General features: G+C 34.4%; 1 protein-coding gene across 1 annotated transcript in view; it reads left to right on the forward strand.

Moving 5' to 3' along the window:
* The window catches only part of CCDC102B (coiled-coil domain containing 102B), a 41,496-nt gene that overhangs the window by 13,066 nt on the left and 13,907 nt on the right, over positions 1 to 14,523 (forward strand). The window contains 3 exon segments of the mRNA XM_031503733.2: positions 2,332 to 2,952; positions 4,727 to 4,935; positions 9,386 to 9,494. Coding sequence (XP_031359593.2) covers positions 2,344 to 2,952; positions 4,727 to 4,935; positions 9,386 to 9,494 — 927 coding nt within the window. The 5' untranslated portion in view covers positions 2,332 to 2,343.

A 14,523-nucleotide genomic window follows, 5' to 3' on the forward strand; every position in this document is an offset into this window, starting at 1 on the left:
GAGATAAGGAAGTCAATACAAAGAGAAACACCTTTTCTTTACCACATTGGAGTGAGACAGCACTTCTATTTTCTGGAACAGGAATATTTACTTTTAATTCTTAATTTTTTTGATTTTTAGGTACAGAGTTGGCATCATCTATCCATGCTGAAAAGGGCAGGCAAATTTCAGCCTATCATAAAATGATTATAAGCCTAAGAGACCACCAGCTTACTGTACAAGCCTACTTCAATTGTTACAGCTGTAAGTTTGATCTGACTTGCAGTGTCCCAGCCTCAAGAATACTTGAGCCATCACAATGGAGGGGAGCAAGAATTCATGACCAATGTTTCCTTTTTAGTATCTGTGATCTGTGATTTTAAAATTTCTCCAGCTTTGGAAACATTACTGAATATCAAATGACAAAGTCACCTCAAACCTGTGATGAAACATCAGCAACAGGCTATTCTGATTCATTAATAACTCTCAGATCTTTCAAATTTTCAGTCCAAGAAAAATATTACCATTCTTATTTTTCCATCTTTTGAGATTTGTAATCTGTGAATTCCCCAAGTTCTCCCTTCTTTTAATGAATATGCAAAGAAGCTAGCAAAATCTACTGAAAAAAACTACTGATTATGAAAAGCATAATAAACATTTCTGTAGATATCTACTAGTTTGGGCCAGGCACAAAAAAAATGTAAGAAAAGTCATTGTACTTTTAAAAATCCAAAATTTTCAACTATTTCATTATGTATTTATTACATTATGGAATATGGTTTTAATATATTATTATTTATCTAAATTTTACTGTGGTTTTGTTTGATTTTTTTTTTTTTTTTTAATTAAAGCTCTTGGAAGAAAAGGAATTACCACAACCCAGAAATTAAATTAACAACCAACTACAAGAGTTTAATATTTAGTTACTTTGGCTCTACTGGGCCTCATACAAGTTGTGGGGGGTAATATCTTTGTATTTTTGATAAAGGTTATTCAAATTAAATTGCTGGAAGTAGGTCAAGAATCAAGAAAGACTCAACCTTGATGAAGCTTTGGCAGCAGCTCTGCTACATCTGTGTAGTGTTGTGAGGCTCGATGGTACTACACCAGACAGTGATAATGAAGGAAATTGGGAGTCCTTCATTGTCCTTTTCCTCCTCTCATATCCCTACTCCACTGGAACAGCTTTCCATAAGCATCTAACAAATAGCAAATAAATATCCTGGAAATCATGGAAGAGTTGAAAACAGCTGGAAAACTGGAACAAAACCTGCAAAAGCTTATATTCAGTTGAAATGAGACATAACTGACTCATACTGCCAAAACTATCTACTCTTCAGTGTTTTGTTAGCAGCATTGGCCTTCTGTGTTTCAAATGCAGGTGTTAGCACTAATTGCTGTAATATTTTTTTTACAAATGGATATTGCAATATAAAAACAATTTATTTTTTACTTCAAACAACTTAGTCTTCTATTGAAGTAGCAAGATTTTTAGGTTTGTTTATTTGTCTGAATTTTATTTATTTGGTTGCTCTGGTTTACATAACCAAGATGAACAAAGAGATATAAGTGGCCTGTCTCTACAGACTGTCCACATCAGCATTTTCTCAGCACTGGAGTAGAGAAGCAATCTCTGTGAAACTGATTTTCTTCTGGGTCAAATAAGTAGTAAATAATCAAAAGATAAATAAGGAAAAAGGATGTAACAAGATTTTCCAGCTGAGTCATACCACTATGAGGTAGCCTGTACAAGAATAATATAAGAATATACTACCTGGAAATTTTCTGGAATGCAGACAGCAAAATAAAGCCCCCTATAAAAAAGTACTTGACTTTTCTCTTGGAAAAAAAAAGAAATCCAAAGGTCACAGGGGTTTTGATAATATTTTTTTTCTTAGGTATGCAAATTATAAGGCAAGTTTTGCCTAGTATGAAATTCCACAGTTTGGAAAAGAAGGCAAGTTATTTGTGATTGTAGTTCTAGACAAATAACTTCCTCTTACTAGATATTTAAAATATGTATTGATTTAATTCAATATTTCCTTGAGCAAAGAAAGCTTTTGTCTGTTTTCTTTAGACTCAAATATTTTTGAGAGCACTATGATTATTTAATGACTCTTCCTTTGCAAGAAAATCCTAGCCAAGTAATAGATATGTCTGTTTATGCTCTACTCAAAAAATATTACATAAAAGATATTTGAATAGCTATTTCTTGTTGATAAAGTGCATCTCTAAAACATAAGCAGGATCATTAACTCACTACTACAGCTGTAAAAACCTCAACTTTTGAAGGTTATTCATATGATATAATTAATTAAAAGCTAAATTAATGTCTGTCTTTGTCTTTTTTAGGAGTGAAATTAGATGATGAATCAAAGCTTAAATCTAGACTCCATTCAGAAACAAATGGAAGAGACAGAGTTTTTTGGGAGCCAACCAACACAACCTGATAAATTAGACAGATGTTGTCAACCAGGTGACCATCTGTTTCATTCAAATCTTCCATCTCAAAGTTTCTACCCAAATTCACTTAATTATGCACATATGCATACAAGTTACAGCAGTGATTGGGAAATTTTTGAAGCAGTAAAAATACAGGAACTGGAGGAAGTCAAAGCCAGAGCTGCCCAAATGGAGAAGACCATGCGCTGGTGGTCAGATTGCACTGCTAATTGGAGGGAGAAATGGAGCAAAGTTAGAGGAGAAAGAAATAAAGCACGAGAAGAAGCAAGACAATTGAGACTCAAACTAGACAATGTCATAAAAGAGCTAAGTGAGCTTAAAAAAATAAATCAGGATTTAGTAAGTGAGAAGGAAAACTTAGAAAATGGAACTGCTTGGAAAACAGAATGCCGTTGCTCAGAAATATCCTGTATTAAAAAAGACCAAAGCCTGTTAATGTTTCTGGAACCAGAACCTCCAAAAGACTTAACCAGAATCATCAAAATTCCTGGGGCAGAAGACACAAAGAAGGTAAAGAATGGGAAATATTTTTTTGTGGTTCATGAAGAAGTGACAAACCATGGATGTGTATGTAGAAATGGGATTTTTCAAGAATTTTGACCAAATTGCTGCCCAGTCTATTCATTAGCAAAACCCTTCAGCCCCCTGACCCCCCAATCTAAATATTTCTAATACAGAAAACAATTCATACCTTTGCACTGTGACTAGACATTTAAGGAACAGAGGCAGACTGTTATATCCAATAATTTACTATATTGGTTTGATTCTGTGTCATATTTTATGGTAACAGGTTACTTCTCTTGTCTGAATTAATCATGTTTTGTATACTTACATTCTTTATTCCCTCCAAAAAAGCATATTAGGCTCTTGGCTTCTAAAGAACCTACTATCTAAAATCACTTAATTCTCCCCAAACTTCAAAAATGTGGGAAGAGGTAAGGCAATTCTTTTGCAAATTTGCAAGCATTGTTTAAACAGCCCCTAGCTCTACACAAAAGATCCAGCTATAGTCATCAAAAATTGAATTATTTGTTCATGTTTAACTATCTCTAATTCTGTGCCTTAGAATGCAATGTATAGTCTTCATAGACATCACCATGTAAAAACTTTACTTGTTTTCTGATAGATGTCAGTCTTTGTAGATATTGGTAATTTTTTTCACACATTGCAGGAAAATGCTTTTCCCTGCATTGTTGAAAATAGGAGAATTTTTACTGCAATTCAAGGGAAATTGCCAAGATCTTAGATCTAAATGAATTCAATTTGGAAATTTTACTCTCTAATGCATATTAACAATATTATATTGGTGAAATCTGAACTAAAAAAAAATGTAATGTTAGTAGCAAAAATAAATTTTGCTAAAAAAGCAATGCCTTTCATATTTTCAGGCAGACAAATGTGCCATTGGAAGGAAATACCACAAAACCTACTTAACTATTTTTCCTTAGTATAAAACATTTTCTTCTTGAAAACTGAAACTTTGTATGTGAATGGGAAGCTGTCTTATCTTTTCAATGGTTTCTAGTATTTTCTGATGTAAATTTTGGGCATTCTTCTAAAAACTCAAAAGAACAAAGTGATATGGAAGAGGATTGTCAGTAAACTGCTAAAATGAAATTAGCTTTGAAACAAAATTCTTCAGATATAGTAAATTGAAAACATTTCTAAGGGAAACTTGTTTATAAGAGAAATTTAATCTTCCTCAAAAATGTATATTTTATTTTTATTTTGTTTCCTATTTTGATATTAGTTTTTCTTATGTTTATTATGTAAAATCTGTGTGTTCAAAATAGATATCTATATACTTTGTTCCTTATGTAAAACTTGTATAAGCCTGCTTCAACACACTTTGCATAAAATGTTTGAGTTCATAATGTAGATTTTCTCAATATATTATTTGTATAATATTATGGATATGTATAATATATATGGATAAATTGCATTGCTGGTTTTATTAGTTCCAAGATTCTGTCTTCACCAGAGTTATAGCCAACAAAAAAGAAATTGAATATATTTCCTTAGTAAAGACACATTAAAAATATTTTGGATACGAAGGTTGTCATTACAGAAGCTGTGAGACATCATAAAATGACAGTTATTCAAATATATTGACATTTTTGCATCTTCTACCCATATACAATCCAACTAAGAGGTTACCTATTTCCTATTTTTCTCCTATGGTCCTTAAATGTCTAGAAGAGGCTTGGTAGGCCCTGCTGGAGCTATGTTAGACTTTTTCCTTAATTTATTTTTTTTCTCAGGTGTCATATTTTTGTTTTCTCAGGATGTAAACAAAGACCAAAACAATGACAATAAAAAATTCACCCCAAATCCTCCTGATTTCTTCCCCAATGGACTTCCCAGCATCTATTTGGAAGAACCTAAAATAAGTTTGGGCACTACAGCTAAGACAACAGAGAATGATTTAATACATGTGTCAGTCTTAAATTTGCATTTGGCTGAGATGAGGAAAATCTTACAGAAGGAGAGAGAGTAAGTGCAAAATATATCCTACTTTTGGAATTCTCATAGAGGGGCTGAAGACAGTTTCTAAAATAGATATGGTAACATTTGCATTTATATGTTCTAAGCTTTATTCATTACTATTTGCAAGGCAAATAGAAATTAAAGAAAACAAGAATTTAGAGAAACAATTTAGCATAGTGTTTATTGTTTTCTTTGGCTTGTCTGTCATTTAAATAAGAGGTGTTCCATACAAATATATAATTTGGTATCAATGCAGTGATATCTAGTGTATGTTATGCCCATTTATTGGAGTCCTTTTTTGCATAATAACTAATTTTCATATACTCTACCAGCAGACTTTGAAAGAGTCCAATTGCAGTATGACAGACTGTTTTTGAATTCAAAATATATGTATCAGCTGTAAAATGCTGTTAACTTCTTCACTTATAGCAAAATCTCTGTTAAAAGCCAGTAACAAAGGGGGAGTAACACATTTATTGTACACTTATGTAGCATATCAGATTTGCCTGACATAAATACTAAATGTACATTTTGGTGGCCTAAAAGAAGTTTTATGTTGTATAAATAGTCAATATTTAGAAAGATTGAATCTCACTATGAAGGCTTTTCAAGGAAACATGCAGAATGTGATGTAGTAGCAGACTTCTGGCTGTAATTACAGGTGACCGTAATTCCAAAATCAGTTTAAGTTAATTAGAAAATTAAAAAGAAGAAAATTCCCTGTCTATTGCAAATATATTCAACACTTTCAGTTCAGAGAGTCTGTAATAGTAAACTGTGCTGAATTTCCTTCCTGTCAGTTTATTTCATAAGTGTCATGTAGATAGTACAAGTCTGAGGTAAAAAATACTTTCAATTCCTAACTAATATTTAATGTGTTTTGTTATATGAATTAGATAGTTGTAGAAAGCATATAATAATTCAGAAGATGGCCATGCTCTTTCTCCTTCAAAAGTATTTCATTTGTCTGTGGAAGAAAATATATATATGTGAGTTAGGAGACTGATGTCTCACATACCCATTTTTCTGGGGTTGAAAATTTAGGGTATTTCATCAGCAATCACAGAATAAATATATATATAATAATTTTCTTTTCGAAAATGGATAATTTTTCAGCTCACTTTTAGTCACTTCTCCAGCAAAACTTTAATAGGTTTTGGTTTGTCTGTTTGTTTATATGCCTCTCTAACCAATTTTTAGCTGTACTTCACAGAGGCAGATTTTTTCATTTATTTATTATTTTCACTTATTTTTTTATTTATTTTTGAAAAATTTCATATTCATTTGTTTTATACTGGGGTATAAGGCAATAAATTTCTTGGCACACAGTAAGAATTGGGGCACATCTACAACGTGCAACATGTGGCAATGCCAACCTCAGGCAGCAAAAATGCTCTCACCAAGCAGTGATTTCCACATAGTAGCAGGGATTGGTATAACAACTCCCTCTCCAGGAGGGCAACATTTCCTGCATGCGGAAAGCAGAATATATACAACTTCTAAGTATGAAACAACTATATTTAGCAATGCAGACAGTAAATAGCTAGGAATAATGTTACTAGGATAAGTATCATCATAGTCACCAGTCTCTTGAGATAGCTAATGAATCTCTGTTGAAGCAGGCTGTTACCTGCTATCTCAGAAAGGGTTGGTTTCCACCACTTTGTAGAATAGACTGATTTTGCCATATTTCCAGCTTCAGATTTCCAGTTTTCTCTCTTAGGTTTTATTCTTGCTCACGTCAGTATTTTTACTCCTGTATTCTGAAGTTGCTAGTTATGACTGTCTCAACAATCTCACCCCATTTGCATTTTTATTCCCCTTATCCTTTGTGGCTCTAGCTTAAGTACTTTCTCACAGCTTCTTTCTCACAACTTAGCAATTTTCTCAGTGAACTCGGGCCAAGAACACACAGCTGTGTTGCATCAAAAGCAAACAGATAATAGACAGCTTGAACCCCAAGGCCAAAGGTTACTTTAGCAGTCAGTATGATCTCACTGGTACAGCAGAGGACTTCTCAGCAGCTTCCTGGTTTACATGCAGCACCCTGAACTCTGACTGCATTTTTTCTAGAGTCAAGTTAGCTTATGCAAAACCAGTGTTTGAATTTCCCCCTTACTAAGTTACCTGACTGGTAACCTTGGTTTCCTAACTTGTCTCTCCATAAGATGTTTTGCTTTTTCACCCTGAGAAGGCTTCTGCTTTTTGCATTCTGCTTAGAGGTATCATCAGTAATGTTGACATAGCCTTATGCACACAGATCAGCCTTTGCAAAGGACAAAAAGAAATAAGTTCTAAAACAAATAATGAAAGTAAAGAGATGAAAATTTATGTTTTGACCTTCAAAAAATATCTTGGCTTGGGTTTGCAGTGTAAAATTTCACATCAACATCCTCTACGAGGTACTAATGGCTCACATCAATTACACATTTGAGGTCCATTAACATAATGGAAACTACAAACCTTATGAGTGGCTCATCATTTTGCATAATCATTTGCTTAAAAGAGCTATCTTTTGTCATCTTTTGAATCAGTGTTCTCATCTAATTGTCTTCTAGTTTTAAGATGGTAATTTGTTCTGTTTTGAACTTAAAAGTGTTTATTTCCTCTAAAACGAAAAGCCCACAAACTAGTCCACTGCTAGTTGATAATATCAAAGAGGAACTGCTTGAGACTGGCATAGTCGAGAGCATAGACAATAAAAAACATAGAAAATAGATACAAAAGTCTCTGCCTGAACGACAAGAAATCTTTTTTTTTTTTTTTTCTGCAATGATCACTGAACACTGGTACTGGTTTCCCAGAAAGGTTGCTGAGTCTGCATCCTTGATGACATTCAAAAGATATCTGGACATGGTCCTGAGCAATCAGTTCTAGGCAACCCTGCCTGAACATGGTGTTTGCAACCCTCTCAACCTCAACCATTCTGTGTAATTCTGTGATTTAATTAGATAGAGGTAAAATATCTTGTTACAAGAGCCATGAAGAATGCTCTGAACTTGATTCTTTTATCTAGTAGTAAGCTGCTTCTGATGTCTGCTATAGTCTTTCTTCCACTCTGTTTTCTTTATTTAAATAGTAAACTTTATGTAATCAGAATAATTTATTTCAATTAGTGGTATCAGAGGGAGCTGATCTCACTTAAGAAGTACTGTAACACAAAACAATACTAGTGTCTCCTAAATAAGCCAAACATACTGTACATTCCTCATTACCTTTTTCAGAATAGACCATTTCTGAGGACTTTCACTGCATTCAGTACAGTCAGTAGGCAATATTTCAAAGTATTAGAATGTCATCGTTCATGTTTTCACTTTCTACTGTATTAAATGTCCCACTAAGAATTCTCTTAGTTCCACAATGAAATATCCCATTACTTTGAAAGAAAAACTGTTGAGTTGAAGTGCATGAAATACATCTTGTTCCACTTTGCTTTGTGAATAATGGTGTTTATTTTATTAGTGGAGTTCTAGGTGTTTGCTAAGATAAGCTGTGCCATATACTAAATCTAGACAGAAAAAGGATATCCCTGATTCAAGAGCATTAGGTTTAGTTATAAAAGAAAAGAGAAGCATGTATTTTACTATAGTGGATTACTTCATTAATGTAGCTGACATTGCTTCCAGGACCTGAGTGAGTCCAGTCAGTGGCAACTTGCTATCTCTGTGCAAGCCTTCAATCTGCTGCATAGAAATGCCCCAGACTAATTCCATCAATATGCTTTGCTTTAATAGGTGAATATTTAAACCAAACATTCTAAAAATATAGTTCTAGTAAGCCCAGCAAAAACTCTTTTTAACAAAGATTGAAAAATTCTGCTGGCCTCCAGCAGTATAGAAAATAACTACTCTGGCACACAACACTTTCTTTAATTGCCAAGAATTCTTTTCAACTATTTCATATTTTTCTCATTGTACAGGCATAGTACTTCTGCACTAAATAATATGTTTTCTTAAAATTCGTTTATCATTTTCTTCATGCAGCAATTATTTTTTGAAACATGAAATATACATATTTTTATATTTTTTTTAACATTTAACATCAATCATCTTTGGTTTCTGATCTTTATAGTGTATTTTCCCCCTGTATACGTGTGTTTAATCTGCTGTTTATACTAAACACAAGTGATGTAATACATTTCTTTAAGAAACTTGTGATAAATTAGGTGGCCTGAACCACTAACTGAAGTTAAATTTTGTCCAGGTTATCCCAAAATTTTATTTCATTTAAAGTTCTAATTTTGTACTACTAGATTTCTATTTTCTCTTTAATTATTATTTTTGGTGAATCTTTTGGAATAATTATGCGATGATAATATATGTTTATAGAAAAGTCAAGACATAACATTGACAAAGGCAGCAGAATTTAACTCAAGCTATGGGAAGGAAATTCAAAGTAATTTTTGTTCTGTCAGCTTCCAAATTGTGCAATGCTAAATTTTAAAATACCTTTTTAGAATGAATGTATTTCTGGAGAAAGAAATGGAAAAGATGGAAAACGAATTATTTCTTTGGAAATGGAAATATGAAGAACTGAGACAAACCAAGCTGGAAAGCCTGAAACAGGTATGTTAGCAGTACATTGTAATCACATGGAATAAAAAAGAAAATTTAGACTTCTGATTTCCTGTGCTGTAACTAAGAGTATAATTGTGTCGGGATTTTATGAATGTGATAAATCCACCATTTTTTGATTATAATTCTGTGTAGCCACATGGGAAGGACCTGGTGAGGATGTGCGGATGCTGCCATGGCAGCACTGATGCTCAGGAGCTGTGAGAGTGACATTGGGATGTTCTCCATAGGTTTCCAGGAAGGGGCCAGCCAGAGGAGGCAGGTTCTGGTGCCCCATACCCATGTGTGGTGAGGCTGGTGGTCTCGATGTAAAGCAGTGTGTGATCAGGGTCCAGTGGGGCTTGTGTTCAGAGAGGAAGGGCCCATGTGGGGTAAGGGGATGTTCAGGAAAGCCCTCCCACCCTTCCTGTGAGGCTGGAGAAATAGAAGAGTAGAGGTGTAGAAACTGCCCGAAAAAAACGTGTTATCCCTCTCAACCTAGACGGGGAAGTAAGGCTGAGCAGGATCAGAGAAGGCAAAGAGGAGATTACAGGATCTTCACAGGGACACAGAGATAAGAAATTCTTAACCATGTGGAAGGGACAGCCACAGGCTGTGACTGTGAATTTCACTGTGAATAGAAGCCCTCAGTAGGGGGGCTGGAAAGGTATGTTCTCCAGCTACTGGAGGATGGCTCTTTTTCCAGATCTGCACTTCAAAAAGTTCAAACACCTGGTAGTGAAGTAAGAGAAGAAAGCCAATGACTTGTGAAGCATCAGAGCCGGCTTTAACACACACCATGCATTAACATCAGGAGAAAGCAGCAAGTGGCGGTAGTAGGAGGCTTGCTGCTGTGAGGATAAAAACCCCTATGTTCTCCAGTTGCTTTTTTGAGGGTTATGTGGCTTGCTGTGGGTTGGGATCCAAAACATTGCAAAGTCCAGTTCTTTGACTGCTGTGCTGCTACTCATCCTGATGGACACCCACTAGGGGCATATTTGGAATGATCATATAGCTCTCGGGTTGAGGTCATCGGGACCCAGGTCTTGTCTCCTTGATTCTACCAGCTAGGTAATATAATGAGTAGACCTTTGAACTAGAAAAGAAGGCAATGAGAGACTACAGACAACAGTAAAATGAAGAAGAGGTGGTCAGCTGGAAAACTCAGGTCACAGGTTGATAGGAGAAAGAAAGACTTCAGGAATGATAACAAAATGTGAAGGGACACCCATCTCAAGTGTTGGTAAAGAAATGCACACATCCTAGGAAACAAGCAGGGAGAATTAGAGCTGTATGTGGCTACAGAGCTACAATATTGTTGGAACAACTCAAATACTGTGTCAAGTCCATGTAACTGGAGTACCTGTGAAGGACTTCTAGAAACACTGGCAAGGAAGGGCTGAGGCAATGGGAGCTGCCCTCAGATCTATAAGCAGCTCAGTTCTTTTGAGGTTTCCAGAAGGATGGGTGATAATCAGACTTGTGAACCTAGGATCAGAGGACAGGCCAGTGAGGGTGTCATTGTAGTTGGAGCTTGTTACAGACCACCTAACGAGAAAACAAAAAAGTGGTTTAAAAGTGTTTAAAGAACACAGATCTCAGAGTTGTAAATCCCAGTTCTCATAGCTGCTGAAATCAAAGAGATTTCTACGGGGTTTCAAGAATAAATTATTGCTGAAGGCCAACAAGTGGTGATGAATAACTCTGTCTTCTGTTGACTAATATGAAGGAAACTAGCTGGGTATGTGATGGTGAATAATTTCCTCCTCCATGGTAACTTTGAAATAGTGGTGTTGTTCACCCTGAAAGAAGAAAGGTGAGCAGCAGAGTACAGACCCTGAACCTTAAGGAGGGCAGGATATTGTCTTAGTCAGGGAACTGCTGATAAGGGTCCCATGGGAGGCAACTCTGATAGGTAAACAAGAGTCAACCAAAGCTGTCAGATCTTGGAGTACAACAATTTGTCCTAATTGGAGTACAATTATTTGTCCTAATACTTGGGAGAACAGGTAGATCCGCCAGGAAACTGATTTAGCTCAGCAGGGCACTCATGGTGGAGTTCTGATGCCAGAAAGCAATGTACTTTTACAAAGATCAGCCTTGAAGAAGTAATTTAAGAACATTGCCTGATTGTGTCAAATTTGTGTTAGGAAATACCTGTTAGTTTCAATCTGCATTCATAGCTAGAAGAATAAAAAATATTTGTGTTGCAGTTTACAGGTTTTATCTTTCAGGACAATGGATAGAGGACCTCATTGATCCAACAAAACTCAAAATATATAACTAAAAATAGATAGTGAATTAAAAATGTCCTATTAAATTAACATCTCAGATTTTGAATAATGGAGGGGGATTTAATTACTTTTCTTTCATGTTCTGGAAAGAATTGCAATCAGTCTATTAAATTTCAAGTTCTACTTAATAGGTGATGCATATGCAACACAGCAGCAAACTAACATCTATCTTTCATATTTCAGTTCCTTCAGATTTTAGTTCATTATTTTCTGCTTGCTCATTAAGTAGGATTTTTATTATACTTGTGCAAAACAGAGGAAGTCTAGGTTTAATTAATTGTTTTGCTTAGGAAATATAATCTTTATAAAATGCTTTATGGCACTGTCATACAACAGGAAATAAAATTTTTCTGAGAATTCATTGGAGATAGATAACAAAATTTATGCATTTGCATGTCTACATATATGTGTTGTGCTTTTTTCTTGGGAACATGCGCAATTGCTTTAATTGCTAACAGGAGGTGATATTCTGAGCATTTTTTTAATCTTCTGACATTTATGACATAAATCTCATATTTAAATTACAGAAAAACACTGATCTGGATGAATCTGATTAATTTGAATGAAATTATTTATGTCAGTGGAGGGGGTTTCTGTAAGTGGAAACTCTACTGAAATAAACCAAACCTTGTGTGTTGACAACACAGATGTGAATATTACTCACTATATGTTAGTGCTGAGAAATGGATGCTGGAACAACAGACAAGATTTTTGAAAAATTTGGAAGTGAAATAAAGGAAAGTGCAGACATGTACTGCGCTAAGCATGGAATCTGATTCCAATATAAATTTTCAATATTAAATCACAGAGGAATTTCTAGATTAAAAGCAGATCAATCATCAAGATGTAATCATCTGGATTATTTTCATGTCCTTGACTAAATTATTCTGCTATTTCCTTTGGTAGATTTCCTAACAATCCCACCCTGAATGTGAAAAAAAGTGCTTGGTTTGCAAGCAACAGTGCCACTGCAAATTAAACCATTTTTAGGAATGGATAGCTCTTCTAGTCATTTGGAAGTTGGAGAAATTTTGAGGAATGTTAGAAACTTCACAGCTGCCAAGACTTGATTATTAGTACTCCCAGTAACTAATCTTTCTTTTTTTCATTAAAAGACAAGTATTTACTCAGTTTGGAATAAACTAAATATGGAAAGCCTTGGTGATCTTGCTGATCGTCATTTTAATATATTATCCATTTAGAATCAATTTGGAAGTTTTAAATAAGTTTTTAAAGTATTGAGTTAATTTAGAAAAGTAGTAAAGGGACAATTTATGATCATAGTAACCATGAGCACTATAGGCTGCTTTGTGTGACACTAACATTGATCTTGACTTGTTTAGTATTAACAGGTACAAAAGAAAGTTGCATTTGGTGTTGTAACTGATAGTTTCCTTTTTTGTTCTAAGAATTCTGGTCACCCATTAAAAGATGTAAAATACTTTGTTATTTTAAAAACAGGAAAGAAATTATTCAGTATAAAATTACACTAATTGTATTTGCATGAGTATCTACAGAAAGGCAAAAATTGTTTGTAAGGCTGTTGAGTAAATAAAGAGTATTGACATTAGATATACTTGGGTTTAAAGTAAACTTTGTTGGAAAGAGTGGGAATCTTTAAGTTCTCTGAAGAACTAAATGAAATTTTTTACATCCATAATTTTGCTTCTTCAATGTCCCCAGGAATGGGGTAACCAATTTTTTCAGATTTAGTTTAGTTTACAGCTCAATTAACCATCAGTCTGAGAAAAACAAAAAGTATGTCTGAGTTTGATTAGTTAGGTGTGTGGACTCTGGAAAACAAAGCAAATCCTTGGTGTGTTGCTGTGATGTTTGTAAACACAGAATTGGAGTGAGTGAGCCTGTTGAAGTTTTAGGTTTTAGAATGATCATATTATCTTATGTACAATAAAACATTCTTGTTTATACTCGTTGCAAATCTTCCTCAGCATTTTATATCCATCTTTATAAATCCTGGAGGATGTGTTTTTCTTAAGATGGACATATTTACAAAACTATGCTGAAAGTGGAAAAATGCATGTACTACTATAGTCCACTGGTGTGCACTGTAGACTTACAAATGCTACTATAAGCAGTGCAAGACTGTGTTGTTTAAAAGAATTTTCAGTTAGCTGAAGTACAGAATTTACTCCTACTCTACATTATTTAGTGCTTTGGTAGTTAATGAGGGAAATTCCTATCCCAGTTTGTGGGATATGATGCAAAAATTACACTAATTGGTACTTAAATCTTTTTGTGATAAAAAATATACCTAAATAAAAAGGAAAACAAGCTAAATGAGCATTTTATATATTTGGCTGAGACATTTCTGTTCTTCTTTTTTTTTAATACAATTGAAAGTAAGTCACCAGCTATTGATTTTGTGATAGAGCCAAAAAAACCATTTTTAAACATTTTTTAAAATAAATGTTTTCTGTTCTCTCAGTATATAAATGTTTTCCACTATATTACAACCTATGTATTGCTACTTAGGAGCATTACTTTCTTTAAGAGATTGTGAATGGCTCCCTACTTGTTGTTCTCAGATAAAGGAAGCTCCACTCATGTGAGTGAAGCTTCTGGATAAATCAAGTCTTCTCCTATCACTGTAAATATTTAGATACTTTTTAAAGTGGAACAGCCTATTTAGAGGCTCAGGTAGATCTTGTTAAAGACTGGATAATTTTTGCCTTCTCCAGAAACCTTTATTCTGAAGTTACCTTATAGTGTGAAGGTGCTACACAGCT

This window comes from Lonchura striata, chromosome 1 (genome assembly GCF_046129695.1).
Source record: "Lonchura striata isolate bLonStr1 chromosome 1, bLonStr1.mat, whole genome shotgun sequence".
NCBI lineage: Eukaryota > Metazoa > Chordata > Aves > Passeriformes > Estrildidae > Lonchura > Lonchura striata.